Source organism: Hippoglossus stenolepis, chromosome 9, assembly GCF_022539355.2.
Source record: "Hippoglossus stenolepis isolate QCI-W04-F060 chromosome 9, HSTE1.2, whole genome shotgun sequence".
In the NCBI taxonomy this organism is placed as follows: Eukaryota; Metazoa; Chordata; class Actinopteri; order Pleuronectiformes; family Pleuronectidae; genus Hippoglossus; species Hippoglossus stenolepis.
In genome coordinates, this window is record NC_061491.1 from 8,022,912 (window position 1) to 8,050,732 (window position 27,821).

The following is a 27,821-nucleotide window of genomic DNA, read 5'->3' on the forward strand; positions in this document are numbered from 1 at the left end:
CCCAGTCTGCTGCATGTTTTCCTGGAGGTTGTCATTATGACCGACTTGTTCCCTTCATTTGATGTATCATCACCATGCTACTCATTTGTTTTGTCAGAGCTTTGGCTCTCTCTCGATATTATGTCATGGCCTAAACACACACACAACTGTTGACCCTGCTCTTGTGTTCTTGTTCGATTTTGAATATTGTGATTTGTCTTCAGAGAAGAGGAATAAAGAAAGAAACAAACAAAAGTATTGCGATCCCCTGAGATGTCACAAGATCTGGAGGGGTCTCATACTCTGCAGCATTTCAAGGCCTAATCTCGAACCAGTTATTTGTGTTCCAAAAACCAGAAAACACTGGTCTAGAAGAAAGAATCATTTATGTCATGGACTGGGGGGTGGGATTATCGTGACCAACAAGCCCAAACAAAACATTGTGACCACCATTCTTTAAGAAGTCTTTGTGTCGTGTGTATAGTGCAAACTAACTCAAAAAGCAATCATGAAGGGCAGTACAAATGCTTTGGACCAGTCATGTTTGGATGGCATTTGCAAAGTCAGGAGCAACACTTGAAAATAGATTCTGCAGTCATGCATGTATAGTTGATGTTTTGCTTGAAGTAGGCGCTAGTGTTGCAATCAGAGACGTATAGAGTGACGTATACAGTGATGTAATGACATGGTTCTATGGCGGCTCTGGCCCCTTGAAAAACAAACTGGTTTTTAAAATGTTCACAAGTTAAACCAACTCTGAACCAGCCCTATAGCACCAGGTTCACCCTGGTTGAAAAGGGTTAATAGTGATTAATAGATAATTGAGGGGGGACACCAATTCTCACACATATATTTCAACTAATCCTTTATGAGGAGCACCACCCAGCTCATAAAATAGATGTATCATCTGTGGTTCCCGAGGGATTTTTTTTTAAACCTTGGTGATGTCATCAGGGTTATCTCAGCGAGACAGCAGGCGTTATCAACTGGAGCTCTGGGATTCGAAAGACTGGGGCATTTAAGAGAGGGTCTAATTTAAGAAAACATCACTGAGGTACATCATGGAAACAATATCTCTAAAGAAAGCACACAAATCATTCTGACTGACAGAAAGCAACAATACATTGATTAAATTGATGTTAAATCTGGTCGTGGATCGTTGTCAATGCCCCAGAAATACTTTAAAATGTTATTGCATCAAATTATAGTTGGATTATAATACACACGTAAAACCAGCTTCATTTAAACACAGGCTACAGACACATTTGTCCACCTCTGCTTGGAAAGAAGTAGCTGAATTTACAAATGATAATAGCAGCACACACTGTATATTGGCCCTGTCATTAAAGGGCTGCAGTCACATGTAAAAAACACATGACATCATCTTCTTCTCCACTGTGGCCAGTGTTTTTGCAGGCTGTGTCTCAACTGTAGCCGAGGAACAAGTAGTGTGTCATCTGATTTGCTGCAGAGGATACAGTACAGACAAGCCCACCCCCTCTATTGTGTGGAAATGATCTGAGGGAATCCTGGAGGGTAGCAGCGTATTCCTCCTAGCAAAGTCAAACTGAAACTGAGGGATAAAAATATAAACACGTGCCAGCTGATATTTCATAAAATGTCCTCCATCCAGTAACAGTGATGTGCACACAACAGCTGAAGGAAGGCCTTGTTGTGATGTGCAACAAATAGATATGTAATTGTCCTCTTCCGGTATAAATCAGCTCTGTCCATTAACTAAACGCACATCCTTAGGGTGGCTCTGAACCTGGGAGATCCAGAACAGGATAGCAGTGATTAGATTATGCCACAATCACAGCTGCAGCACTAGCAGCAGCCCACAGGCTCCTCTCACAGTGCTTTATCAATGCGGCCCAGCAACAGCCATGCACGCTGGATTAGCCGTGGGTGTACCACAGAAGGGTTGTTTCTCGTTGAGGAGCTCCTGTCACCAACGCTGCCAGGTTGGACCTGTGCTGCTGGGATGGAGGCTCAGGCATCTCAATCAGGGCGAGGATGCCGGCAGAATAAGCCAAATAGACTGTGACACGGTTACTGAGCATGGCAACAGTGCGGGGTAAACCAATCAGACAGAGCCCCAGAGTCGGGGCTGGATGCCGGCTGCATCTGTAAACAGACCTCTCTCACCTTCACTTCAGCCAACCTGCCAGATTGATATCAGAGCGAAATGGAAGGTTAGGGAAAGACAAACTCAAGAGTTTCACTCACAAAAAGACTAAGAATTAAAAGTGCAGTTTTATGTCAAAATTTCAATCGCTGTTGCTCCCCTGCTAATATTCCCTTGAGATCAAACATACAGTTTCATGCCCTAGTCCTCCCACCTCCATCTTCCTCTGTGTCTCTTTTTTTCAATGTCTGTATCTTTAAAAAAAACTAGACGTGGACAAGAGGCACATGCTTATTATCTGAAAAGCTTTGCTCAACAACAATGTGACGTCGTAGCAAAGTAACACTTGAAAACCAAAGAGATCACCATGCTCCATCATCACAAAAACCAGAGATGACACATCACACTCCATCACTAGTGGCACACACTGTGAGTTAGCTTCATCGGTCTGGTTTTGTCCTTTATTCTAACATCTGTCTGAGCACATACAACTAAAGGTGAGTGAATTTTCTTCTCGACAGATTGTTGTCAAAGGTTTGGCTGCCATGATGAAACTGATTGGTGATGTCTGGAAGAGAAAACACTCGTGTCTGAGCTGAGTGGGTTGTGTCTGACTGTGAGATGCATGTGTTGATTTTCCCAGGAAAATGGTTGGGAAGCCCCTGATTGCCGGCCTGGTGGTTCTCCTGGTGGCCGCAGTGAGCCTGTTCCTGGGGGTCTTTATGGGGCTGGGGAAGAAAAACACGCCTCCCACCTCGGACCACTTCTACTCAAGGGCTGCTGTGGCTGCTGATGCTGGAAAGTGTTCAGAAGTGGGGAGGTGAGAAGTATTTTGTTTTCCAGATGCACAGTGGTAGCACATTTGTCTCTGTCTGGATGTGGGCTTCAAAGTTTAGTTTTTTAATCAGGTGTATTCTTGTGTTTCCAGAGACATCTTGAAGAAAAACGGTTCAGCCGTGGACGCTTCCATCGCTGCCTTGCTATGTGTCGGCCTTTTGAACGCTCACAGCATGGGCATCGGAGGAGGACTCTTCTTTGTCATCTACAACGCTTCCACAGGTGAGTGTGCATCATCTGTCGTACCTTGTCCACAAAGCTGACTACTCCAAAGTCATCAGTCTGTTCTCCGTTCCTGCTCAACAGGGAAGGTGGAAACCATTGATGCGAGAGAGACAGCGCCCATGAACGCCACTGAAGACATGTTTGGCAACAACACCAAGCTTTCTCGTACAGGTAGCAGCAGGCTGTGTCTCAGATGCAGAGGAGAGAGGAAGATTCAGTCATTGTAGATCTGACTTCATTGAGTTCTGTGATACTGTTGAAGCCACTGTAACACATCTCCAGAGGCTAGAAAGGGATTTAGAGAGGGATTTAGAGATGATACATATCAGTCTGTCCTGCTCCTCTCGAATATTCTCACTTAAAAATCATTTCTGCCTCTCTCCCATTGTATCTGCTTCTGGTTACATAAAACAAAAATCTATATCTGTATCTGTATCAGTATCTGTAGAGGCCTCAGCGTGTCTTTGTGCTCCACGCAGACAAGAGACAGAAAGACAGAGCTTGTGAAATTCACTTTAGTGTTATGGCTGTTTCTACATGACAGGTGGATTGTCCATAGCCATTCCCGGGGAGATCCGCGGTTACGAGATGGCTCACAAGAGGCATGGAAGGCTGCCATGGAAGGAACTGTTTGAGCCCAGCATTGCCTTGGCTCGTCATGGTTTTCCTATAGGAAAAGCCTTGGCTCATGCCATCTTAAAGAGCAAAGATTCGATTCAAGGAGATGCCAACATGTGGTGAGGATGAAGCACGACAAAGAAATACAAGCTAAGTTGAAGAGCAGCGACAATGGCTCTAATAATTCTGCTTTTTCTTATTTCATGATGTGAATGTAGCACCAGGATTTCTCCAATATTTTGTGCTGAAAAGGCATATTTTGACATGTTGTTGCTGTAAGTTAACAAAGATTGATATGATAAGTCTGTAGGTTAGAGATGAAGCTCACCATAAAGACTGGAAATGGGGGAAACAGGTTGTACCACCTTCCCTAATTCTAAACATCTCATTGTTATTCTTGACTGGTCAACTTTTTGTCAAATATTACCAATCTACAAAATAAAAAAAAGTGCTGAAACTATTCATTAGTTGCATGGGATCTGGGATCCCTAGTGTGTTGGCTGCTTGTCTACAATATTCCAGAAAATAGTTGAGGACATAAACATCAGTAAAACCTCACTTTACCATTTTTACAATTAGCTATACATATTATACAAACAAGCTAAAGCTACTTAATAGCGTTCTTAAAGGGATGAAAAAAGAAATTCACCAATTCTTCAAACAGAAAAAAACCACATAACATACCTCCATACGGCTCCTGTGGAGTCTTCCAAGTGTCTGGAAGCCCCGGCCTTTAAATTCGACTGGAAACGAGGTCATGTTTTTAGGCTAAATGTCCTCTGATATCCTCCTCTGGAGCTGTGTACACGCCTGGATAACAGGATAATAATGACCTCATCAATAATGATTTTCATATTTCTGTGAACTATCCCTTAAAGAAGTAGTCAGTTGTGGTAGATTTATGTTTTCTACTATGGACAGTGCAGGTTGACTATTTCCCCCCCATTTCTAGTCTTATTCCAAAATTAAGCAAAAGCTTTCCTGGCCGTAGCTTCCATGATTATAATACAGGAAATAGATGCTTAACTCCAAGATGATGCCCCATTCATTTGAACCATTTGCACATGTAAATTTGTATTTCTTATTCTGGACCCAAATGCTGGGATGACGTCATACGCAAAGAAAATATACCTTTCTGGATTTCTGGAATATTGTCTTCTGATACGCTGTGGGGCACTAAAGTCAGAAATGTTTTAAATTTCACTCACAGCAGCTTTAATCTTCTACAAACTTAAAAATTGTTGTGATTTGAGGGATTCTCATCTTTTTCCTTTTGTCCATCTTCCAGTGAGATATTTTGTGATTCTCAAAAAAACATCCTGAAAGAAAATGATATCGTCAGATTCCCAAAGCTGGCCGACACATACCAAAGAATAGCAGAAGAGGGGCCTGATGTCTTTTATAATGGGTCAATGGCACAGATTATCGTGGAGGACATCCAGGCGGCAGGTCTTGTTTTCTTCTTCATTTTATCTTAGGAGATACATTAAGGAATAAATGTTGAATTGGCTAAGAACCAAACTACAAATTCCAACCAAGACTTCACAAAATACAGCCTCAGTAATGCTGACATTACACATCATTTAAAATTCACTCTGTTCCTTTCTGTGCCCGCTCCAGGTGGCATTATCACCCTCGATGATTTGTTGGAGTACCAGCCTGTGCTGAACGAGAACCCTCTGAAGCTGAACGTCGGGGAATACACAATGCATGTCCCAGACGCCCCCTCCAGTGGCCCTGTGCTGGCACTCATACTCAACATAGTGGATGGTGAGCAGCTTGGCCGAGTGCTTGTGCAGCCATGCAAAAGAAAGGATGTCAGGGTTTCCCCAGGTCGTCCCTGAACTGTTCCTCTGCCTCTTCTGGAAGCAGAAAACTGAGCTGCTGCTCAGTTCTGCTGCCAAATTTAATTCACCATCGACGCCCCATCTGTTGCCACAGAGAATATTTAGTCATGCTTTAAATAAAAAGTGGCTACATTACTTTCAAATTAGGGCTAAAATTGAATGTGTTCATATATGACTCTGGAGGAGAATGCTCCCTCAGACACATATCTGCTGGTAGGGCTCATGTTGGTATTCGACTTAATGTTTATGACCTGCCATAGACAGAAATGGGCTTTTAGCACAGTGATGGAGAAGCATCATTACCCGCGGAGACTGAGAAAATGTAATTCATTTACTCCAGACATGATTTTTTTTGCTGTGGATATTTTGCAGGGTACAACTTCTCAGGCACAAGTGTCTCTACAGCAGAGACGAAGACTCTGACGTATCATCGCATTGTAGAGGCCTTTCGTTTTGCTTATGCCAAAAGGAGCCGACTTGGAGACCCACGTTATCTCAATATCACCGATGTAAGTCTTTGTACTTCAGATGTTTACTTTGGAGCATCTCTAACTTCACTGTACTCAGTAGGATCACAGTTGTCTCCTGCTAGCCTCTACGGTGGGAGTAAGGATATAAAATGCCTTGTTTAAGGGAAACATGAGCATTTGTTTTTCATTGAATTTGATAGGGACAGCGCTCATTAATCAAAATAATGTAAATGAGCCAGAGTTGGCTACATAAGCTAAATTTCATCTGTTGCCCCTATAGCCAGTTTTTACAAGCTACCTGAAACAAAATAAAAATGACCTCTTATATGATTACAAATATCTATGGATAATTCATATGTATTATAAATACCAATCAAACTAACTGTATGAGAATCCCCTTAATTAAAACACTGGACCTGATAAAAACAAGCAAATACCTAAAATACATTATAACAATTAAACAATACAACACTCAGCCACAGATATGCATTTTAACTAAATCACAAAAGATAAAGTGGAATTATAAACACATGGCTGTTTTCTGTATCGTTACAAAAACAAGTGTTCTTCTACTGTTTAGCATTTATGATCATCATGACAAACTGTGAGTTCTGCAGCTGACTTGTTTTTCTCTCCTCAGCTCATCCACAACATGACCTCAGACTACTTTGCTGATGGCATAAGAAGTAGAATTACAGATGACACCACCCACCCAGACAACTACTACGAGCCAGACTATTTTGTCCCAGACAACCACGGAACAGCTCACCTGTCGGTCATAGCTGAGGATGGAAGCGCCGTGGCCGCCACCAGCACCATTAATCTATAGTAAGAAGTCACGCTTTTAGAGAATTTCCTTTCGAATAAAGGAAATGTATTTTCCTGAACAGCCAGTCAGAGAAAAACAGTTTTTTGAATGAATCACGAATCGTTAAAAAGCTGTTTTATTTCCCCAGTTTTGGCTCCAAAGTCATGTCTCGATCAACTGGAATCATCTTCAACGATGAGATGGACGACTTCAGCTCTCCGTACATGACCAACGGGTTTGGAATCCCTCCCTCACCCAACAACTTCATCCAACCAGGTGTGGCTGGATTGAATTATCGCACACGTATTGCTCCTGTTTTGATAGATGGTGTTGCTAAATTAGGCCATGTTTCCACAGTCACTTAATCCTTTCTTTAGTGAGGAGGATGCAAAGGTGATGTTTCAAACAGCCTTTCACTTGCTCCAGCATTTATCATTGTCAGGGGCTCTGATACCTCCAGCTCACACACACAGCATCCTTCTCCTCCCCCTTTTCACAGCAACAAGCAAATTTCCAACATCAAACTGTGGCTCGCTGCTGCTCTTTAATGTGTTTACAGTTGTTTTAAATGTGTGTCAGGTTAACATGGCTGTTCAGGGACCATTGAACCAAAAGGTAAACAATTTATCCATTCAGCAGTCATAGCCACGTTGTGTTTATCTGTTGGCAGGCAAGAGGCCGCTGTCTTCCATGTGTCCCACTATCATCTTTGACAAAGAGAACAGAGTGAAAATGGTTGTAGGAGCATCTGGAGGCACTAAAATCACCACAGCTACTGCCTTAGTAAGTCAGATTCATTCACACATACACACACAATTACACACTTATCTGACATCTTGCATTTTCTGGTTAAAAAACAGGTAATCCTGAACTCCTTGTTCTTTAACTACGACCTAAAGAAAGCTGTGACGGAGCCGCGATTCCACAACCAACTCAATCCAAATATGACAGTGGTGGAGCAGGGCTTTGAAAAGGTGGGTCACACATCACGGACATCGCTGATTTAAGAGGAATGTTACTTATGACAAACTAATTGGGTTACAAATTTCAGGAATTTGCAAAGCTCACTGTGTCTTTTTGGATTAACTTCCTACCATACATGCAACTAGTCATTTCAGCTCATGTCAGTATGAAAATCTACTTGCAAAAACACATAATTTGGGATTATACTACTCTCAGTCTGTGAGATTGCATCAAGATGCACAACAATAAAAACAATGACATCTCTGATCTGCATCCAATGTGAGAAAATAATTATAATTAATAAATAAATGGAAGCAAGACTAGTAGGCTAGTGTTAACATGCTAGCATGTTATTAGTCTTGCAGTAATTGAATTATTATCACTAGTACTGAGGACAATATCATTTTGACCTGACTGGCTACGGTGGCCCTGAGGTGCGAATCACAGCCGCAGGAAACACAGCAACAGATCACAACACACAACGGCAAATAAGAAAAAGATTACAAATTACAAATCATCCAGAGGGACATGAATGTCTGTTCTAAGTGTTAGTTGGTGAGTTATCGTACTACAGAGGAAAGCCTAGGGGATCACCAGAAGGAATTACAATTAATCTGATTTATTATCTATGTAAGTTGATGTACTGGGTGCTAGAAAGATAGAAAAACCTTCCAAAGACTTGTGGCATGCAAATTTTTATGTGAAGTGATGTAGAATGGACAGAGAAAAAAGCAAAAGTTTGGACCTCTATTAAAGAGTAGTAAAACCACATGCACAAGACTCTACATGTTTGTCTGTGTGACGATACCATGGCAGAGTGTGCTGGAGGGTCTGGCCCAGAAGAACCACGTGACACAGCTGCTGAGGACTCCGGACTCGGTGGTGCAGGCGGTGGTGCGGCAGGGAGAGCGTCTGTGTGCAGAGTCTGACCCCAGGAAAGGAGGCTACCCAGCGGGATACTGACCGTGACCTCAGGCCCTCCTCAAAGACACTTGGACAGATTCACAGTAAACAAAAAGGTGTCCGCACGGAAGACCCAAGCAGTGTTTAAGCTACGGAGACACAGCCACCAATCCTTCTTTTACTCAAACATGGAAAGTGATTCAATTTCAATACCTCTTTCACTCAAACTCGACTATTCAGCATAACTTTTTCCTTTGGCATTAATTTTGTGTTTTGAAGTAAAGTAAGAGGTTGCACCTAGTTTGACTCCTGTATCATCACTACTGGATACTGGTCAGGTAGGCCGAAACACATTTGGTTCTACTAAACCTATTTTATAAATAATACATTTATGTTGAAGGTTTCATCACTATGTTTTAGGTAACAATCCGAGTGGTTTTAGGTTGTCCATGTTTACTTTTCTTTTGTTGTCTAAGTAAAAAGAACGAGGGGTTGGGTGTTGTTTTCATGTCAAACTTGTGAAAACATCAAGTATCGACCGACAAGCACTGATCAATTAAAAAATAAGGACACCTCAGGTTGTTTGCCTGTTTTCCCCAAATGTCTACCTACATCTTTCTCCTGATGTAAGCTGATCGTGACATCCACATCATTTAGCAGAAACTGACCGTGTTGTTTTCTACCGTCACTCTCTAGTGAAACTGTAAATGTTTAATATCGAGTAGAGGTCAGGTGAATGTATAGTGTATTCTGAAAAATACATTTGCAGATATATTTTTCTAAACATGCATTGTTCTTATGCCATGTTTGTTGCCATGCTTGTTATTAAACATTTTGAACAAAGATGCTATATTTTACCATAGAAACTGTGCTGTTTCTGTACTGAAATGTTAGGCACGAGATCAATATATCTCATATCTTTAATTTGTGTTTAGTCAGGTTTTGTTCTAGTGTAAATACTAAACTAACCCCTAACCCTAACCCAACAAACACAAAGTGTTTCATCCTCTGGGGACCATGAGCGTAGAAAATGTCAGTGACCTTGATAATGAATACGTCATTCGCAGAATTACGTCAGGACGTGGCAGTGGACCAACAGTCACCCCTGCAGCCATCCAAGCAGAATGGCTAAGTTAGATAAAAGCAGCTGGCACTGTGAATGTTTGGCACTTTTACTTGGTTCATTTACTAATCTATTAATGGAATTTAAGTTCAGCACGAAAAAGGGAAATAACCAAACTAAACATGTGTAGGACTCATTGGGTTCAGTTAAGTTGAAAGGAGTAAATTTGACTTTGACTGTTCAGTGAATTTCAATCAGGATTCAGTAAATATCTCCACTCTTATACTCTTTGAGCAAATGAGAAACCAAATACCGGCAGCAAGGAGACCGCTTCGTCACCTTCGGGTAAAAGCCTCATTCTCAAAAATGTCGGCTTTTTGTTGTTCATCAAAAAATCTCTTTTAAGATGTTTTTTCGATCGATGGTTGGATTTTCTCAAATGCGTTAGGAGCAAATTTGATGGATAGCGATTAGGTTTAAATCCCAATCTCATCATATCTGCAGCATTAAAACTCTTTGGGGAAAAGCAGAAAGTGAACACTCAACTCTGCACTGTGTTGACACAAACATGCTCCTATATCCAGACAGAGCGGCAACCCTGTGACCCGGCTCACATACTGTGTAATCAAGCCCTCACTTGTGAAAGCGGGGGTGACTGTGTGATATTTACATAGAAAACAGGCCTGCTATTACTACACACTGCTGTAATCTATCTGTTTATATGGAAAAAGACAAGAAACCAAACATGAGACTTAAACAAATTCAACAGGGACTTTCAGGGGGTCGGGACATGTGGAAAACCAGACAGATGGCCGCAACGGATTCCCATAATATAGCCCGCCTCAGAGATGCTTGTGCTAAAGGAGAAACACATCCTGAAATATCAGGATTACTAGTTACTTTAAACTAAACCGTCCCGCACAGATTTCTACCTGCAAGTATATTCCCATATAAATTCTCCTTCTGCTTGTGCCCTAAACTGAAAACTAAATAAGATAAAACAAGTCATTTATTTTCTGGAGAAAAATGCTTTAAGTAACAGCTTTGGAAGAAATGTAATCATTCAAATCTTTTCAGACATAAGTGGAATACAGATACAGTATCTGTGGTTATGTCACAGCGGGTCTATCACGTTATGTGATCGCAATTTCTTCCCCACGGATTCCAGCTTCATCAGTATTCTACCGGTGGAATATGAATCTTCCAGGCCACTGGAACACATTCATCATGTGGCTAACGGTGATATTACCCTCATTCATCAAAAAGTGGTGGGTAAATCGGCACAGCTGTGACAGCTCCAGATAAACTTTCGACGTTTCTGCCACACCGTTCTGTCAGACAGAACCTGGACTGTTGCTGTGGTGGAAGCTATCAAAACACCTAGTTATTAACAGGCCATTGTTCTACTCTGTAACAGACAAGTGAGGAGACGATGACAATATTTATGACTGCTGACACTGTCCTGTTTATTTACTATCCAGTAAATGAATTCCACTGTTCCCAGCAGTTCGATGAAATTATAAAAGGAAGTGTTTCAGAGCTGAGAGGGCAGGACAGAGTTTCTCTACCATCTAGTGGTGAACTGAAGTCACTCGATGCAGCAGTTAGAGGAGGTGGTCTGTCTTTTTCAGCAGCCCAAAAAAAACCCAAAACATTTTTGTTCGTAAATAATAAGCAGTTAGAGTCGCATGGAGACCGGTGGTGCTGGTGACTGCAGCTCCTGGTCCAGCAGCCGGAAGAGCATGGCACTTTTGTTGCACTGTGAGATTTGTCCCAGGGATCGGTGGAGCTGAGACTGCAGGTAGTGGACGTCCCGCAGCCGCTCCTTACAGCTCAGCTTGGAAAAATAAGCCGCGGCCTCGTTCAGCGTGTCAACAGCCAAGACTGCCAAATTCAAATCTGTTAGGGAGATAATAAGCAGCAGTGTGTGAATGTAAATGAACAAACCACATGAAGCTGCGAGATAGGGATCAGTGTTCGACAGGGGGGTGAGGCCGTTACCTGCTTGCCCTTGTCTGTTTGGCCAGAACCCAGCCACCGCCATCTGACAGCGGGCCGTCAACAGCAGGGCTCGACCTTTATCTATGACCGCTCCGTGGGCCAGAACGGGCTCAAGGGCTTCATGAAGGACATTCAGAGCCTGCTCAGGGACCCCCAGCATTAACTGCAGAGAGGAGAGAAAACAATATTATAAAAATACATTTACTTGTGTAGCAATTTTTAAAACACAGTGACAAAGTGCTCCATATATACAGCTAGTTAAAATTAGAAACTGACCGATATGGATTTTTGAGGGGTGATGCCAATACGGATATTAGGGAGTGAAAATATGTTCTGGCTCTAATACAAATACAGGAATACATACAACCAGACATACAATAAAGCATACACTCATTCACAGACAAATGAATTAAGCATGCAACCAAAATAAACAATCACTTGAGTCGAACATAGAATGTTGAAATTAGTTTCCTGTAGCCTTTTAAAACAAACCACAGGTTCAGCAGATTGGGAAAAAAAATGTTGCTTCAAAGTTCAGGGACAGGAACCTGAAAACCCCAAGAGGCCGGCCACTTAAATAAAGGGCTCAACATCTCAGCTACAGCAGGAGCCAGGCCTGAAATGTAATTAATACGAGTTTTAAATCTATTCTACATTTTATTTTAGCCAGTGAACGGAGGCAAGAATTGGGCCGATGTGGGACTGATGACTGGTGTTAGTTAATAGTTAAGATGCAGCATTTTGGACCAGCTTTAGATGGGTTAGGGAGAACTGAGTAATTCAGGTGAAAAAATAATTACAGTCATGTAAATGGGTGATGATTTGCATGACTCCTTGTTGTTTTTAGTAGAAAAATAGAGAAAATAAACACACACACACACACACACACACACACACACACACACACACACACACACACACACACACACACACACACACACACACACACACACACACACACACGTTAAGCATTTACAGCAGTCATACTGAAGATAAAGGCTGCAGGGAGCTGTAACAGTTTCAGGGTGAAGTCTGTGTCTCTGTTGGGTCTGACCTGAGAAAAGGCCAGGTGAAGGATGGTCTCTGAGGCCAGCGACTGTAGGTGGTGCTGTCTAGCTAAGGCCAGCGCCTGCAGGAGGAGAGGAAGAGCTGTGGAGAAGCCAGATGACTCCCAGTGGAGCTCAGCTGTGGCGAGCATCACTCTGTATGACACATAAACAGGCAGTGATGCAGACAAGAATAAAACAATGACTTATCCCTGATCCCTGGAAAAGGAAGATGGAAAGATATCTATTTTTATTTGTCCAACAGGTGAGTCAACTCAATTCCACAAATAAGAAGCTAGTGTGTTCACTCTGCGCGCTTTTCCAGTAAATAGAAATCATCCCAAAATCTGTAACCGACAATGTAACATAAATGAGCGCCTACCTGATGACCGTCTCTGTGCATTTAGTCTTCTCACAGTGAAGCTGTAGCCGCTGTAAGATGCTGTACGCCTCGGTGCTGCGGTTAAGAGCCTTCAGAACTTGAGCTTTCCTATCAACAAACACACGGTGACTGCGTCAGCACAAGTATGAGTCAGACTTTGTGAGGACCAGAACAGAAGGTTTGTGCCTCAGTGTTACCTGTAGAGACCCTCGGTTCTGTTTAAGGCAGAGATGGCTGCAACGAGTGGCTCCGCTAAGTGGTACTTTCCTTCGTTCATGTGTCTCTCAAACTGGATTTTAAGGTCACACAGCATCCAGAGCTGAAGCGGTGATTCAAGTAAACAAACACACAAAAAAACAATGAACATATTGTGCATCACATAATAAAGCAGTTCTCATACTAAAAAAAATGTTCATACACATTTCATCAAAAATAGGTAAAGACCATTTTTTAAATATATCTTATTAAATAAAAACTTAGTATGCTATACAAATATACAACCTTCTTCAAAACAGCATATACATTTTGTAATAACAACAAAATGGTGCTAAACACTGAGATAAACTCCGTCAATTGCTACAGCAGGCAGCTAAAGCAAGAGCGCTAACTCAATCAATCAATTGCTATCTAGAGGGTGTCGAAGTTAGTGTGGTTTAGTTTCATCACATATTTCAAAGGTTAAAAATAGCTAATTGATTGAATTATTTCAAATAGTTGTCTGATCTAAAGGATTTTTAATAAAGTCATTAAAAAGGGACAACAAATAGCTAATTTTGGTAGATACTACATTTTCTACCTGACAATTTTTGTAGTGAAAACTCTTATTTATTTTGTTTTATTTAATCTAAAGGCAGAGTGTTATCTGTTTTTGGTAGTATGTAGGATTTACCACAATGACTTCTACTAAATAAAGGTATAAAATGAAGAAAATACAATTTTAATCTCTATGATGATTCTCAGTCATTCAGGCCATGACCTTTTTTAGGAGTTGGACATGTTTACGTAGGCAATGGACCTTTATTTTTGCTCTTACAACTTCTGACCATGACCTGGATGACTGAGAATCTTCACAGATATGCAACTGGACTTGCTTGTGTTTCTTTAACACCGCTCATCCAAAAGGCTTCTTCAGTTCAAACTGACTAGAGGGAGGTTTCAGGTGACCTTAAAACCCTTTTTCTAAACTTCCCTCTGCAGTCACAGCTTCTGTAGAAAAGAGAATAAAAGATGTTAGTGAGCTCACCTTCGCATGCAGTGAGTGAGGAGGAAACTGTTCTTTCAGATGCTGGAGAATCTCTGAAACTGCGAAGTACAGGCCCTGAGACAGAAACAAAGGTACATGAGACAAAGAGTTGAGAGCTAAACTCTGCCCAGGAGCTGGAAAACAGTTCTGATCAATGTTTATTACTTTCCCGCAAGGCTAGGCCAACTCACTAATGGATGTGCATTAATTAAATGTGTTACCTGCTCAGCGTGTAGCTCAGCCAGGTGGCAAAGAGCCACGGTGAAGGCCTCAGTGTTGTTCTGCTGGACCCCGAAGTTGACTGGCTCCAGACTGCTCATGTTGAGAAGCAGCTGGGCCTGCTGCAGAGCCATGGTGCTGCAAAAGACAAGGGAGGCCACATTAATGACGATAACGTCCTGGTCATCTACGGCCAGTGTATTTATGTCGCAAAGTCAAACGTGAGCAGAAGATATTCGGTGGCCTCAGATGTTAACCCATGCATAAAAATATCAGACATTAGTCGTACTTCACAGAGCGGTTTAAACACGGAGCAGGTTGTGTGCTAGCATGCAGTCTCCTGTCAGTAACTGTGAACAGACATGACAACTGTGTGGTGGCAAGGTGAGCCTGACCTCTTGCCATACATCCTCCATATGGACGTAGTCTGAGCCAGGCTGATCTCGATCAGCTCCGACAGACTGTGCTTCCAGTGCAGGATGTCCGTGTCCTTCAGTGCGTCCATCAGTTTGTGTGCCGTCTTACCCTGTGTCGCCCCCTGCTGGACCAAAGACTGAATGCCCAGAGAAGCCAGGTACTGCAACAGAGAGTATTATCAGTCAGTGTGGTGATAATACAAGTCAATAATCACATATGCAAAGGTTTAAGAGTTTAAGAACACTTTCTTGTTTTGTGGATCAGGGTGCTGCTCACAATCAACACATTTATCTAACACCCAGTGTTACTAGATAACCCCTAACACCCATAATTACTAGGTGTGTAACGATTCTGAAACTGAGATTAGAAACCATGATACAAAAATCTTATATCAAATGTAGGCAAGTTTAATAAGGTCAACCTGAAAATAACAACTCTTAGTCCCCTGCTACATTCAAGTCAGCAGTGGTGAAACATGTTGGCCCCTTGGTCCCTGAACCACAAAATAAAAAACTATGAAACGAAGTATGAACCAAGCCATGGATTTGTCGAATCATTACATCCCTAATAATTACATTTGAAGTATTTTAGAATTTCTTTTTCACCAGTTTTAATGAGAAAAACTCCAAATGACAGGAGACGAACTGACCTGTGAAATTCTAACTTTCTAACATAAACTGCAAAACATTCATATGCTCAGTCCTCAGAATAAAGACACCTAATATTTTTACATGATCAAGTGCTCATAACTAAGTGCACAGATCCCTGAAGCATTGCAATGCGATGTGTTGCAAACATATCTCCTTATTTTAACCAAACTGCTTATTACTTCACCCCCAGTAAATGTATGGCAGTAATGTAAAAAAAGAAAAAAAAGATCCAATTTAACTCCTTTTGTTTTCCATCCAAATGTTGCCAAGTATTAGTATATAGTATATATTTACATAATTAGTGTCTCAAAAACAAACTCTTGTTATTACAGACACAGATAAACTGATGCAATGAAGTACAGTCACAATCATTGTTTCCCTTGTATGAATGCAGGATTTGAATGGATGCTTAGGTTTTTCCTAATTTGAGACAGATGTTTCATTTTGTGTTTAATGTAAATGCATGTGCTCTGTAAACATTTTGGATTATAGCACTTTCTGTTACATTTTGCAAATTCAAACTTATGACAACGGAGCAAAAGCAATTCAAAAAGAATGAAAAGCCACTTTGACACACTCGTTGCTGTTTGTTGTTATATTATGTGAAACTCACTGGCAGGCAGAAATGGGCAGCCATTTTCACTGAATCCTCAGTTAACACAGTGCTGTCGGATCCCTTCATCTGTTCCAGGGTGTAGAGCCAACTCTGATAGAGGACACAAAGAGAAAGGGAGAAATAATCTAAGAGATACTATTTAAATTCAGCCATAATGAACCATCATGTCATGGAACAACAGTGACAGGTAGTGAAATAAAAGTTGAAACAAAGTTTACCAGACAGTGCTGCAAGCACACGTGGTCATTGGACTCCTGGGCAATACGGATGGCCTCCTGTAGAGCCAGATCAGCCTGCTGACTGAGGGGGGAGAGAAAATGATTCATTCTTTCTTTGCTTAGGAACTTGTCCATGAACTAAGAACTCCACCAGCACTTGAACTTACTAGTGACCGAAGCGACAGTGCAGGCTCGCCAAGTTAAGAGCAGCATAGCGGAGACTTCGACCATAGCCCTCATCCCCGTTGCTCTTCCCCTCATTTCCGGACAAGATGAGGCGGTCGAAATAATGAAGGAGACTGTGGGCGGAGAGGAAGATGTCCTGGACTCTCATGCTGTTCAAGTAGTTCAGGTAATGCTGCAGAGATACAAAAGACCAGAGAGCTGATGAAATTCGCCCTAAAACTCATTGTAATTGATCAATTTGAGACATGTTTCATAACAGTTATTGTGGAAGTTTGGGGGATGGGTCTCACCGCCTCAGCAAAGTCTGGGTTAAACTTCAGCATGTTGTTGAGCTCTTCCTGCAGCGCAGCAGGCTTCAGAGCTTTGTTCTCATCATTCTTCAGAAGATATGCCTGGTGGAAGATGTTCAAAAACAAGTGCCATCTAGTTTTCACACACGATGTTGATGGTTTCATTTTTACCATTGTGTCTTGAAAATAAGATGGCCCCTATACAGTTTAGTTCACTTCGGCCGTGACTGAAACACTCACCTGTCTTGCCAGAAAATACTCGGCTTGTTTCTGTGACAGGGGACCTCTGCTTGGAGTATTATCATTTCTAGGAACAAAATAACACACCAATGTAAAAAACTAAAATCACTCACAAAAAAATCAAGAGGCTTTTCAATTTCCATGCTATATTGTGTTACATTTACATGAATCACATGCCTTTAAGGGCCCTGTTCAGACCTGCTATTAACATCCAACCTGAGAGATTTGATCACAAGTGGACAACATGAAGTACCAGTGTTCACCCCTGCCAATAAAATGAGTCCTGAATGTTTCTCCTTTGACCACCTGTGATTGGATCCCCACTCAATATGCAAATGATCATTTCTGTTCGTAAAGACCCAATTATGTTGGTTTTACACAATTTGAGTTTACAGATGTAACACTGTGTGTTTGTGTCGGTGCCCATGTCTATCTATAGATATAGGGGGCCAATTTTGGTTCAACACCATTGCTGTGAGGACATTTTGGCTGGTCCTCACAAAGTCAAAGGGCTGTTTGAAGGTTAAGACTCAGTTATAGAGTTATGTAAGAGTAAGATTTAGGTTTAGTTATGATTGGTTAGGTGAGGGTAAGGGTCTGGGGAATGCATTATGCCAATGAGAGTCCTCACAACTATAGAGAGACAAGCGTGTGAGTGTGTGTCAGCCCAAGTGAGAGAGATGTCGGGGGGCTGAATAAATCTTGTGCAGCTGAGTTAGAAACTCGCACAATGTAGTGGGTGAAGCAAATATTAAAAAAGATGGCACCATCGAGGAATGGATGAAATATACTTGTCTTTTCCTTGATAGTTGAACATAATTCCAAGAAGAGCATCACTAACCGAAGCTCTGACGCGTGCAGTGGGGTGTCCATCTCCTCTTTGCCTATTCTGTCTCCTACAGTATCTTCGGTGCTGGTAAGGTCCATATCTGAGTCGTCGGCGACCAGCGCTGGCAAACCCATCTGCCCATCATTAGGCTTGGCGTAGTGACTGTGGTAGTAGTGCTGCAGGGACTTGTAGAGTTTGTAGACCTGACTGAAGGACAGCTTGTTGTAGGCCAGGAGCATGTGCCTCATAAAAAGTCCTGAAAACAACAACAAAGCAGTGGAGTTACTTAATGCAAGTCTCCTTAACAACAATAATACTGATCTTTCCAATCAGACTTAAGGTGCAGTCGTCGAATCATGAGTACTACTCACCCACAACACTGGTTTTATACGCCTCAGAATCAAAAGCAGTGAATGGAGTGGGAAGAGTGGAGAAGAAGTACTCCATGTCTTTCAGCTCACCATCTGCCATTTCATGCAGCCTTTGAATGAAAAAAAAAAAAGCCTCAGCAACAAGATTATTGTGATGCCGTCTAGGTAATAACATCGATCTGGGCCTTCGCTGTCAGGAGCCTTTCCCTATGGAATAGTTTACCAGAGGAGCTCAGACTGTTTTTTAAAATCATCCCTCAAAATGTACTTTTACTGAATAAGTTTGACTTGATTGTTTTTGATCATCATGTTTCTTTTATCCTTTGTTCCATTAATTTAAATGTTTTATCATTCCCTGTATTTGATTTGAAATGTTATCGTATTGTTATTTTGCTTGTTGTCTTTAATGTTTTGTTTTCTTGTATTTATTTGTCCTCATTGCGACAGCTATATAAATTCACTTATTCTTCTAATCACATAGAAAGCACTACACGGGCTGGCCCCTCATTATACTTGTGAATTATTGTGTCCCCTTCACATGGAGAGATCCATGGGATTTAAAACTGAAGGTGACCGGACCTCAACAGTTTTAAGAGGTTGTTTAAAAACTCACCTATATTGTTAATATTTTAACTTGGTCTAGTCCTTATGTTCCCATTGTTTTTGCTTGCCCTCTGTGGTGTTGTTATTCTTCTATCGTTTATGTTTTACTCTGTAATTTCCTGCTTTTGTCTTAATGTTTGTTTTGTACAGCACCTTGTAACTTTGGTTTTGGGAGGTGCTTTATAAATAAAAAGTACTTACTTACTTACTATTATTATTATTTTAACCAAGAAAAAGACCTTATTAATATAAAGTGACCTGACTTCCTGAACTTCTGGGGACTGTGGGAGCACCTGGAGTCTGAGCCTAATACAGGCTGCACAGTGTTGATGTATCAGATGCAGTCAGTGTGCATCATACCTGAGTTTGACAGCATAAGCGGTCTGAGGACAACACTCCTCCACCGTCTGCAGGAACTGACCCAGAGTCAGGTCCGGACCCTGATGAAAACAAACACGACAGACAAAGATCCATCACCTGCCTCAGCGCAGCGCAGCGACAGACACAACTACATGATCCACACCGACCTGCTGCAGGGGGAGAATCAGCTTGTTGAGTCGTCTTCTCTCCGGCAGCGTGATCTTCGATGCGGTCATCTCGTACAGCAGCGCCAGCACGGAGATCTTATACGGAGTCACCCAGTCTTTGATGCCGAACACGTTAGCGTGCACCACTCCGTTCGTCATCATGGGGTTGAAATACAAACTTTCGTGCACACTCGCCATCTTCGCGGGGGTTTAGTTACGGACACGCAGCAGTTTCAGGATGAAGCGGGTCGACATGTAGCGGAAGCTTCTTCAACCGCTGCAGTCACACAGGCAGCAGCTAGCTAGCTAACGTGGCTAGCTTACACTGAGCATCAGCTAAGTCCTGTGAAGAAACAACAAGTGAGCGGACACTAAGCATCTCACTGACAGAGAACTGCCCCGTCGGTCTGATCCTCGTTTACAGTCTATGGTCTGATCAGGTAGTTTATTTAAAACATGTTGATAACACTGAAGTTTCTCCTTTCAAACCGCCCTCCCTCCGTCCCCTTTTAATTACGTCATCAAGAGGCAGGTTTTTTTTTTTTATCAAACTTTATTTGTAAGTTTGGTTTTGGGCACAGACTGACCATCAACAACTGTAAACTAGAAATAATGATAATAATACTGTTGAGGTGACAGTTAAAATGCTGTTTTTGTTTTTTTAAAGGTTGATATTGTGTGTGATTTGAGTACATCATACTTTATTTTGAAGGTTTTGATGGGTGTCATAACTATACTTGTTATAAGTATATAGTAACAAGTATGTCTATGTGTATTATATTGACTATTATTTATGCTTATTAGTGCTCAGCCAGAGTTGTAGTTACACAATGTGACCACCAGAGAGCAGCATACAGAATCAGTCTGCCTCTCTACCAAGCGTCAAGGTCCATGTAGCGTCCCAAACTTCTGATTGACACAAGTTGTATCAAGTCAAATAACAATAATTTTTATCATTTTACGTTTTAATCAATAAAATTAAGTAATGCAGAATGTGATCAAACATGAATCAGATAGAAAATTAAAAGTTGGTGGTTGTTTACAAGTTGAACAGCAGGGTTTTAAGTATAGGTCCACTTGTTAAGTGTTTCTGGAAAAACAATAAATCAGTTATTGAGAAACAGTAAATTAATTGTCCAATGTTTTCGCCATTTTCTCATAATTTCCTTTCTCTCTCTGGTGACTCTTGTCATAAGTTATTTTAACTTTGTAGATTATATTCAAGAATTCCATTTTAATTAGTTGAATATGATATTATGTAAAGAAACATTACATGCAATCGACTGAAGTTTGTCCAGTTTTTGTCCCGGTATAATTTAATAATCTTCAGAATATAATGTCAAATAAACCCAAAACTTTATTTACAATTCTTCAAGTCAACATGTTCCCACCATGTGATGGATGCTGTATCATTTGGCAGATGGCTGACAAAGCTAAGGAGACTGGAGCAGGCTCTGCCCTCGGGCTATGCAGAGAGCTCGGTCGGTTTCTTCACATCCTTCAGCAGTGTGTTGGTCACCTGGTGGCTCTGCACACGGCTCAACCCCAGTCTGCTTTCAATTGACAAAGTGATGAGTGAGAGGAGTTCAACTCATATAAGTTAGAGATACACGTTCTGATGTTGTTTCAGTTTTACATCTCTAATCCAAAAGTGTCTGTTTTAAACACCAACCACTGAATTCTGGGATTCCAGGACATGATTAACTCCTATAAAAATCAAACAACTAACCCCACTACTGCTGCAACAGCCACTGACCTCATAACTTCTAATACCTCTTCCAGTACTTTAATTTGTTTATTCTGAACACTCCTGTCCTGCCCCCCTGATTTAGATTAATACTATAACTCTACAGGCTCCAAGCTGAATCCCAAGGGTTTCTGTGGATAAAACACAGTCTCACAAAGACCTCTGGCACATCTGTTCAGGTAAAAATGTGAATAAAAGCCAATCATCTGCTAATATCTGGATGTTGACATGTATTCTGTCCGACTATTCAATCGACAAAGAAATTTCACCTGCAGTGGATCCAGTGAGAGTTGAATACTTAACCTCAACATGATTCAGCATGTTGAGGTTAAGCTATCATATCTCATGTGTTGTACTGTATCAGTGACATCAAGGTCTTGCAGAATAACTGATGGGGTGAACGGAATAGCACAAAAAAATCGTTAAATCCAGTCTATAGCTGATTTACTTAAAAGCAGGTAAAACTATAAATAACAGCTTTATGTTTAAAGTTTTGTCAACTTATGTTTGAAAATAAAAACAGTGATTGCATGTTTAAAAGTATTTCAGTAACTTGCTGAACAAAAAACTCCACTAGGTGAGTAAAAAACGATTCTTTGTTGTGGTTTGATGCGGTGTCTTTCAATGTTGTCAAGGTCATTCAGAGAAATGTCAATATAAAATTTATAAGACGTGTAAAGAAGTGTGAATAAGTGTTTTAGGTTTGGTTCTTTGCTGAACATAGTACGACTATCGACCAATTGCCGCTTAATATCTAGTAGCTCACATTCTAACAAAACCATTAATTTCTGTACTTTTTAGTTGCGGCAGTCTCCAATGCCTTTTAAGAAATGTTTACACCCTGTGATGGCCAAAATAATCAGAAGCAAACAATACAAACAAAAAGCATAGTCTCATACAATGGGCTAAAAATCAAGTAGCTTACAGTGTCTTTACACCTACACAAAGATCTGTGTATAAATCATTCTGATGTATAATACCCAGTGTGTACATCCAAGTTTTAATGCATCAAAATGTATGTATTTTATTATACAAAAAAACACTCAAATATGACTATTCTATACTAAGTATTGCTTATTTGTACAGGTTTTAGCCAATAATCTAAAACCTAGTGTAAATTCTTTATGATATTATATATGTAGCAGACAATTTTCAGTTTCCCCTCACAAAGTTAAGTATAACTTTACAAGTCATTCACAAAACCTTTTGTTTGTAAAAGCATGAACGCGAGGACAAATGTGTGGCTTACCATTTTTTGTTTTTTATAATCTGTTCTACAAGGTCAATAAATCTATAAATGATTCATCGTTTTACAAAGCTTGTCGTGTCTGCAAATCTAAAGTGTAAACTACTTACATAGCATGGTGCACCATGATACGCTGCCCAAACAATATTATCTCTACACTGACATTCTGAAATAAAAAAATGCAATTTAATCAGCGGGGATATGTAGTCAGTTATCTTGTGTTAGTTAATACAGAACCTCAAACTTCAGTCAATCAGATAGGAGCTTTTCTGATCCTGTACTTGCTACACTGTGCAATATGGAGCATAACTAGTATCTACTGTATGAACACACTCACTTTTATAACATGTGTGTCCAAGTCACACATACAGCAGAGAAATTAATCTAGAAAACCTGAGATTTTTAATCATATTTCAAAATTTGTACTTAGTTACCTTTAATCATACTCTTACATAGTTAGTACTGGTCAAAATGATCTGGCTAAACAATGACCTCAAATTACCCCAACAGGGCTATTATTTTAAATATTAGTATTCCCAAGAGTTACTTTAAAGGAAATTACTTCTTTAGAGATAAAGATAGAGATAATAGAAATAAAACTGAAATTATTCACTCTTTTGCACATTTGATAATACCTGCCTGTCTTGTCACTCACTTGGTTTCATAATTAAATCATACATTTGCTAAAGCAACATTTTAAGATCTCCAACTTTGCATGAGGTCATATACATTGTAAATTTATCAACATACTGTACATGGACACACAATCTCTGTAATTGTAGAGCTAATAGGAGATGAGTTTAACAGTATCAAAATACATTGCTGTGGCAGTCATACACAGCCTTTGTCTATTGCCCTGATCAATGATATGGATGGGAAAAAACATGATTATTGGATGAGCTTAAACTCTGATGATAGAGATAAAATAGGAAGATGAAGCCTGAAATGTGAAAACAAAAAAAGAACTTACCCGCGGTACTGTATATACATATTTGTATGTGCACAACCGGAATAAGAGAGATCATTTCCAGAAGATGGCAGTGTTGAACTACCAGCTTATTCAGTCTGTTTCAGAATTTCATAGAATGAGAATGCAGTGTGAGAATGATGAGAGCCCCCTCCCTCACTTTGTCTCTCTCCCTCTTTCTCCTGTTAAGCTGAGGTCGGTAGACGCTGTACAATGACACCTGTCAGATTTGATATTTACGAAAAGCTTAAATGAATTGACTGTTAACGCCTTTTGCCATTTTTTGTCAATACATGAGTCACAGTGAGCTAACAGTACCAACTGTGAGACTGCACAGTTTGTAGGATTAAAGATTGAAGAGATCAGCAAACAAACAAACATGTGTGTCGAGCTGAGAAACTGTCATCAGATTCCAGGTTTTATGAGTTATGAATAACAAAACTTTATCTATCTATCTATTTATCTATCTATCTATCTATCTATCTATCTATCTATCTATCTATCTATCTATCTATCTATCTATCTATCTATCTATCTATCTATCTATCTATCTATCTATCCATCTATCTTCTTTGCAAACATTGAAAGTTGAAAAGCAGTCTATTCAGATTTAAATGGATTGGGGAGTACCTATTCAATCAAAATATATTTAACATACTCAGAGCAAAATTGTTTAAAAAACAAAGCAGCAAACATGTAGAGGCAATATATTTTCATAACCTGCTGTCATTTCAATAGGTGTAATTTCTTTGATGGAGGATCTTGAAACTTTAAAAAAGCAAATTTCTGCCCTGAAACGACTTCATCACAATTATGAAAAATTGTTTTTAAAAAATAGTTGAGGAAGCATCATTGCTTTATACCAGCTGGAACATCATCAAACACAAAAACAGACCTACACAAATGGTTTCTCTGTATTTTCTTCACGGGAATTAAAAAATACCTATAAGGACTTTCTTGCTGCGAGTTAGCTTAGCACCAGTCTCATGGCTGCAACCCAAAAATGTCAGTTCAGCGTAGCTTAGTGATAAGGCTGGAAACAGGTGGACAGAGCTAATCAAATCTGACCAGCAGCACCAACAGCTCATTAATTAATATCTGACATCTCAGTGATTTCATAAAAACTGAAGAGGAAAGATGACACATGGAGCTTTAGAAGGGCTGGTGGAAGATTGTGTTACCAAGGTAGCTGTTTCCAGAATTTATGCTGCTGCTACATGTTTAAGCTAATGTATATCTGGGCAAGAAAGAGGATTTACCCTACCTGGTGGCTGGCTGCAGTATTGGCAAAAAGTTTAGGTAATAGATGTTGCCTCATCCATGTTAGTGGATGGGATGTGCACCAAACTCAAATTCACATCAAAAATATGTTTTCTCAAAGATGGTTTCTGTCATTTGACATTGTTTAATTTGTGTTTAATTTTCCCACTTAGTTTTGTTTAAATTAGTGATTTGATGTAAAAAAACAGGTTGAAACATCATGATTGACAGCTGAGACTGTCTCCGGATTGGTCGAGCGTTGTACTGGTGGGACCTCGCTACTGCAGCTCCAATCCCAATCTCACAGACTCCAAATATGCACGATAGCAGCATTTGTATCCAGGGTAGTTTGGCTTTGTGTGGCGACATGTCGCCATCTTTATATACAGTCTATGTCTAATAGCATAAGATCCAATTCAAGGTTTTATTGTTTTTGTGTTATTTCATGTGTATGTATAAAGTAAATTACTATCACTACTGACTAAGATACATTTCACCTATTCAAAGTAAACTCAAGTGAAGAAGCTATTTTGAGACATTGTGAGAGGGATGCAGGTAGTTTTATATGCTTTTAATGGCTGAATAACTTTGCCAACATTTAGATGTGATAACTAACAACATGTGATTTTACTTAGCTACAAAAGTGTGCCCTTCACCAGCATCCACAACATTTTTCTCTCTTAATTAACACGTAATTTCTCCCACTTGTTTTTTTGAAATACTATTTGAAATATAACCTCAATTAAGAATTTTCATTTGCAGCAAATTTCTTTCTATATTTCTGTGCATGCTAACAGGAAGGTCACTGAGACTGCTACCTTGAAACATGGCCTAATAAATTGACACATTGAACTCCTCCCTTTTCAAAAGGACGTTTTGTCTACCCATAACAAGTCAAGAATTTTGTTCAACGTATTCACACATCAAGTTAATGCTTTTCTTACAGGCTTTGAAAGTGACAGAACAAATACCACGCATTTTCTTCTCTCAAGCACTCATGTATCCTCCGTTTGAGTAGGCTTTCACGTTGTAGCTCCTTTTAATCACCATGATATCAAAAGAAGAGGATGGCATTCTTCTCCCGCCTCTCTGCTGTTTTTGTCTGACTCTTAAGCGTGTGGAATAGATTATGAAGGATAAACTTATTGTGCCTGGTGTGAGAAATGACAGACCTCTATGTACACTGACCCTGACTCAGCTTCCTGCTGCTTACTGAGTGTCTCTAAATGGATTAAGTTGTCAGTTGGACAGCCCATCTGAGATTTTTAATATCCAGCCTGAGGTATATCAAGAACCGTCTGCCAAATGGTATCAGAGGGATTTACTTCGGTTTTATTGCAACTTTCTCCCTCTCCCCTTTCTCATCTAAGATATGGACATGCCCTCTGTGATTCCTTGAGGGTTTTTCACTTGCACATTAATAACACGTTGAGGAGAGTGAATTAAAAGTATGTTCCATGAATTCCTGAGCAAATATTGTGTTTTTTAACAGCAATTTATTGCACTTGTGAGGTGGAGAACGTAAACCCACAGCTACAGTCATTCATTTCCTGGACTATTTTTACATCTTGGCACGTTTCCATCTGATTGTGTTGTTTGCAACCATCGCAAAGTCAGATAAGAATGAACAATAAGCACAGGCGACTCTTGAGGTCTTAATGGATTTGGGAATAGACAGAACACTGACCAGACGCTTATTGACCTTAAGTGGAAGGACACCCAGCTTGTCCAAAAGTGACACCCATTTCAGCCTTTTTGCAGGGATTCAGTCCCTTCAAATGGACTTCACTTCACTTCCTCTATCCATGGTGCTCATGTTTTGCCCATAGTGCTGTATTTTAAGGATGGAAGAAAGGCATAAAGTCTGTGACAATGCATTTGGATGCATTTAATCACATCAGGTGTCCACAAAAAAGAAACATGTCAGTTGTCTGTGTGTGTTTGTGGATTTTCTTCTCCGGGAAAATGTGTTTGGTTTGCTGAGCCTGGTTATTTGTGCTTGTTTGTGTATCTGTGCCTGTGTTTGTGTGGGCGTGCGTATGAGTGGGTGTTTTCATACCAAGATAATGCCTTGTAACGGTTGCTAGTGTGTGACGTCGTGACAGAGCTGTAAACAGAAAAGCCTGACTACAATACACTGTAAAAAGCTTCCCACTTTCACTAAAGACATGACAGTTTCTGAGTTTAAGCTGGGAAAATGATGCGCCTTCTCCTGGTCAATTAGTGTGCCTCATTATATTATCCAAAAAGAAGATGCACAAATCCTCAACCACTGTTTAGTACAAGTATCGTCGCCACAGAGGAGTTCTGAGAATTGGATTTTGAAGCATATAAAACTGATTTCATAGACGGGCGGCTTTATTTCCAGTGGGTCATTACTGGATGGTTGTATTTTAAATGGTGTAATTTGGTTTCAGTATTACAGTTTGCTTATGCTTTACAGTTCCTGTAATTTCCTCACAATTTCCTCAGATGCTTCCTGGAAAGAGCTAATTTGGTAATTTGGTACAAATCCTTTAGGGAAGAGGCTTCACACTCTTCATAATGTTGCGAGACAGTACAAATATAAAGTACCTTCTGTTTTATTTAAGTTTTTTAATTCAAATTGTTTTTATTTAAAAGTATCAAATTGATAAAAACAATGCAACACCAAACATGTTACACTGAATCAATGAAAAACAGGCAACAAAATCAACAGAATAAAACAAAACCAATCTGGGAACATATATTATATAATATGCAAAACCACTAAAAGGGCACAACTGGTAGACCATAAATAATAGACTATACAAAACATAAATTTGGGTAGCACATTTTCATATTAAAACATTACTGTAGTAGTAATATTTTGCATAAATAACAATCACAGACCTTAGAAATAGATCATTATTGTTTTTAACAATATATTTATTGGATGTTTCA

At 40.2% G+C, this 27,821-nt stretch overlaps 2 protein-coding genes across 2 annotated transcripts; one reads left to right on the forward strand and one right to left on the reverse strand.

The window, feature by feature from the left end:
- Positions 1 to 2,754: 2,754 nt before the first annotated feature.
- On the forward strand, positions 2,755 to 9,441 carry ggt1a (gamma-glutamyltransferase 1a). Its single transcript, XM_035166391.2, has 12 exons — positions 2,755 to 2,927; positions 3,036 to 3,166; positions 3,251 to 3,340; positions 3,714 to 3,906; positions 5,076 to 5,236; positions 5,408 to 5,557; positions 6,007 to 6,143; positions 6,745 to 6,932; positions 7,061 to 7,188; positions 7,583 to 7,695; positions 7,773 to 7,886; positions 8,692 to 9,441. The coding sequence occupies exons 1-12, from the start codon at positions 2,755 to 2,757 to the stop codon at positions 8,836 to 8,838; spliced, it is 1,725 nt and encodes a 574-aa protein (XP_035022282.1). The 3' UTR covers positions 8,839 to 9,441.
- A 1,391-nt stretch (positions 9,442 to 10,832) lies between these two features.
- Positions 10,833 to 20,191, reverse strand: anapc5 (anaphase promoting complex subunit 5). The gene is made up of 17 exons (XM_035166873.1): positions 19,680 to 20,191; positions 19,513 to 19,592; positions 18,550 to 18,659; positions 18,191 to 18,434; positions 17,350 to 17,416; positions 17,110 to 17,211; positions 16,801 to 16,991; positions 16,634 to 16,715; positions 16,413 to 16,505; positions 15,128 to 15,309; positions 14,735 to 14,870; positions 14,514 to 14,588; positions 13,468 to 13,589; positions 13,271 to 13,378; positions 12,897 to 13,044; positions 11,843 to 12,005; positions 10,833 to 11,740 (listed from the first exon to the last, which is right to left on the reverse strand). The coding sequence occupies exons 1-17, from the start codon at positions 19,875 to 19,877 to the stop codon at positions 11,520 to 11,522; spliced, it is 2,322 nt and encodes a 773-aa protein (XP_035022764.1). The 5' UTR covers positions 19,878 to 20,191; the 3' UTR covers positions 10,833 to 11,519.
- Positions 20,192 to 27,821: the final 7,630 nt, after the last annotated feature.